Source organism: Alnus glutinosa, chromosome 14 (assembly GCF_958979055.1).
Source record: "Alnus glutinosa chromosome 14, dhAlnGlut1.1, whole genome shotgun sequence".
NCBI lineage: Eukaryota > Viridiplantae > Streptophyta > Magnoliopsida > Fagales > Betulaceae > Alnus > Alnus glutinosa.
Window position 1 is genome coordinate 24,772,601 of NC_084899.1, and position 1,649 is coordinate 24,774,249.

The 1,649-nt window shown below is 39.3% G+C and overlaps 1 protein-coding gene across 1 annotated transcript; it reads right to left on the minus strand.

The window, feature by feature from the left end:
- Window positions 1-361: 361 nt before the first annotated feature.
- On the minus strand, window positions 362-1,417 carry LOC133856653 (uncharacterized). Its single transcript, XM_062291714.1, has 3 exons — window positions 1,162-1,417; window positions 966-1,042; window positions 362-840 (listed from the first exon to the last, which is right to left on the minus strand). The coding sequence occupies exons 1-3, from the start codon at window positions 1,245-1,247 to the stop codon at window positions 644-646; spliced, it is 360 nt and encodes a 119-aa protein (XP_062147698.1). The 5' UTR covers window positions 1,248-1,417; the 3' UTR covers window positions 362-643.
- Between the last annotated feature and the right edge of the window lie 232 nt (window positions 1,418-1,649).

Below are 1,649 nucleotides of genomic sequence, written 5' to 3' on the forward strand. Positions count from 1 at the left end.
ACAACAAAGGAAAACTCATTCATATTGCCAAATCTCCACACCTCCCACATTGACCGAATACCACCACTCTACAATTATGCATGACCATCTATATATGTAACTCAACAAGTGTGTATAAAGTTACTTGATCGATTGTTTCCAACTTGAATAGATGAACTGTTGGTAATTTAGAAACCATCGTGCAAGCCGCCCTTAGGAACTATAAACTACTATTTCAATCTATAATATATTGCAACAAATCTTGAATAGCTAAAAGTTAAACCATGATAGAGAACAATTGGCGCAGAGGGAGGGGAGAAAACATTCTAAAGACACGAAAATTGCCTAGATTGTGTCCTAATTACAAGCAAGTACTCTCAATCATTCTATTTGATCTGCCTTGGAGTTGATACAACTTATTGATTGAGTCAACACTGATTCCGGCACAACCATCAATTAATTTAGTCAAACAGATACAGAGTCCTAGACAGTTCTAAAATCCACCAGCAGTGTGAAAAGGTCCTCTAAAGTTTATGCTATGAAAGAGACTACATGGTTCTTGAAGTTTTTAAGCTGGATAGCATGACAGAAAGACATAAAAAATATTATTAATTCACTGAATTAGCACTCAAACCCAATCTTCATTCTAGCCAAAATTTAAGCATTAGCGAAGGGCCGAAGGCCATGTAAAATTAAGTAACAAAAAAAGAAAAACTTTTACAGGATTACCGATTGCAGATTCCTTTTCATTGTCACGCAGAAGCTGGTCTGCTTCTTCAATTGTGTCCACCGTGACAGGTGGCTCTCCAGAGCTCATGTGGTTGTATGATAACGAAGCTTTATCAAATTCATACCCGGGTTCTGAGCGAATGCATATAGCAACAAAGATAGTCAGATTATCCATTTCTTTTCCTCAACATAAAAGATTCAAACTCCAAAAATGAACAGTTTTTTTCATATGAGAAAGCTTGGTAAATAGTTGGTACCTCGGCGCACATTCAGTCGCTTCTCAAACAGCCGAATTGGGTCCGACCCTTCTAAACACGCCGCATAAATTATTGACCTGTCAAACCCACCAAATTAAATCAGATTAATTTCCCGAGAATCAAACATGGGCGAGCATCGAATAAAGAAGAGGAAAAGAAAAAAAGACAATTGCAGAGTTCCTCCTTGTTTGGGTACCGAGAAAACGCCGGATTTTCAAACTCCCTTTCTTCACCGGCGTCTGGCCGTGACCCACCGGCCTCCGGCGACGTCGTCTCAACCATGTACTCTCCATCTCTCTCTCGGTCTCTCTCTCTCCGATCTCCCTCTCTCTCGGTCTCTCTGTCACTCGGTCTGGATCTCCGGTCTCTCCATCTCTCTCGGCCTCTCTTTCTCTCGGCTGGGACGAAAAGAAACAAGAAACAAGAAAGAAAGGGCAGGGGAGAAAAAGGAAGAGAAAAGAAGGAAAAAAACAAAAAAAAGTTCCAAAGTTTTTGAAAAAACAGATACGCGTCCCGCGCCCAAGTCGCTTTGGAAAGTTGGAGTCGTTTTTTTTCCGGTTGGAGCCGTTTTACCTCAAAATGACTTAAATTTGAGCCGTTTTGAGATTAATTTTTACTCAATTTATTAATATATGTTCCATATGTTATTTAATATTTATATGTGTGTATTAGTTAACATATATA

What these genes read in the sequence shown, in the direction of transcription:
- LOC133856653 (XM_062291714.1), bottom strand. Translation starts at nt 1,247, where the DNA reads ATGGTTGAGACGACGTCGCCGGAGGCCGGTGGGTCACGGCCAGACGCC. An exon ending in GAAAATCCGGCGTTTTCTCG is followed by an intron (nt 1,043 to 1,161) that starts GTACCCAAACAA and finishes TGGGTTTGACAG; the next exon opens with GTCAATAATTTATGCGGCGT. An exon ending in GCGACTGAATGTGCGCCGAG is followed by an intron (nt 841 to 965) that starts GTACCAACTATT and finishes GCATTCGCTCAG; the next exon opens with AACCCGGGTATGAATTTGAT.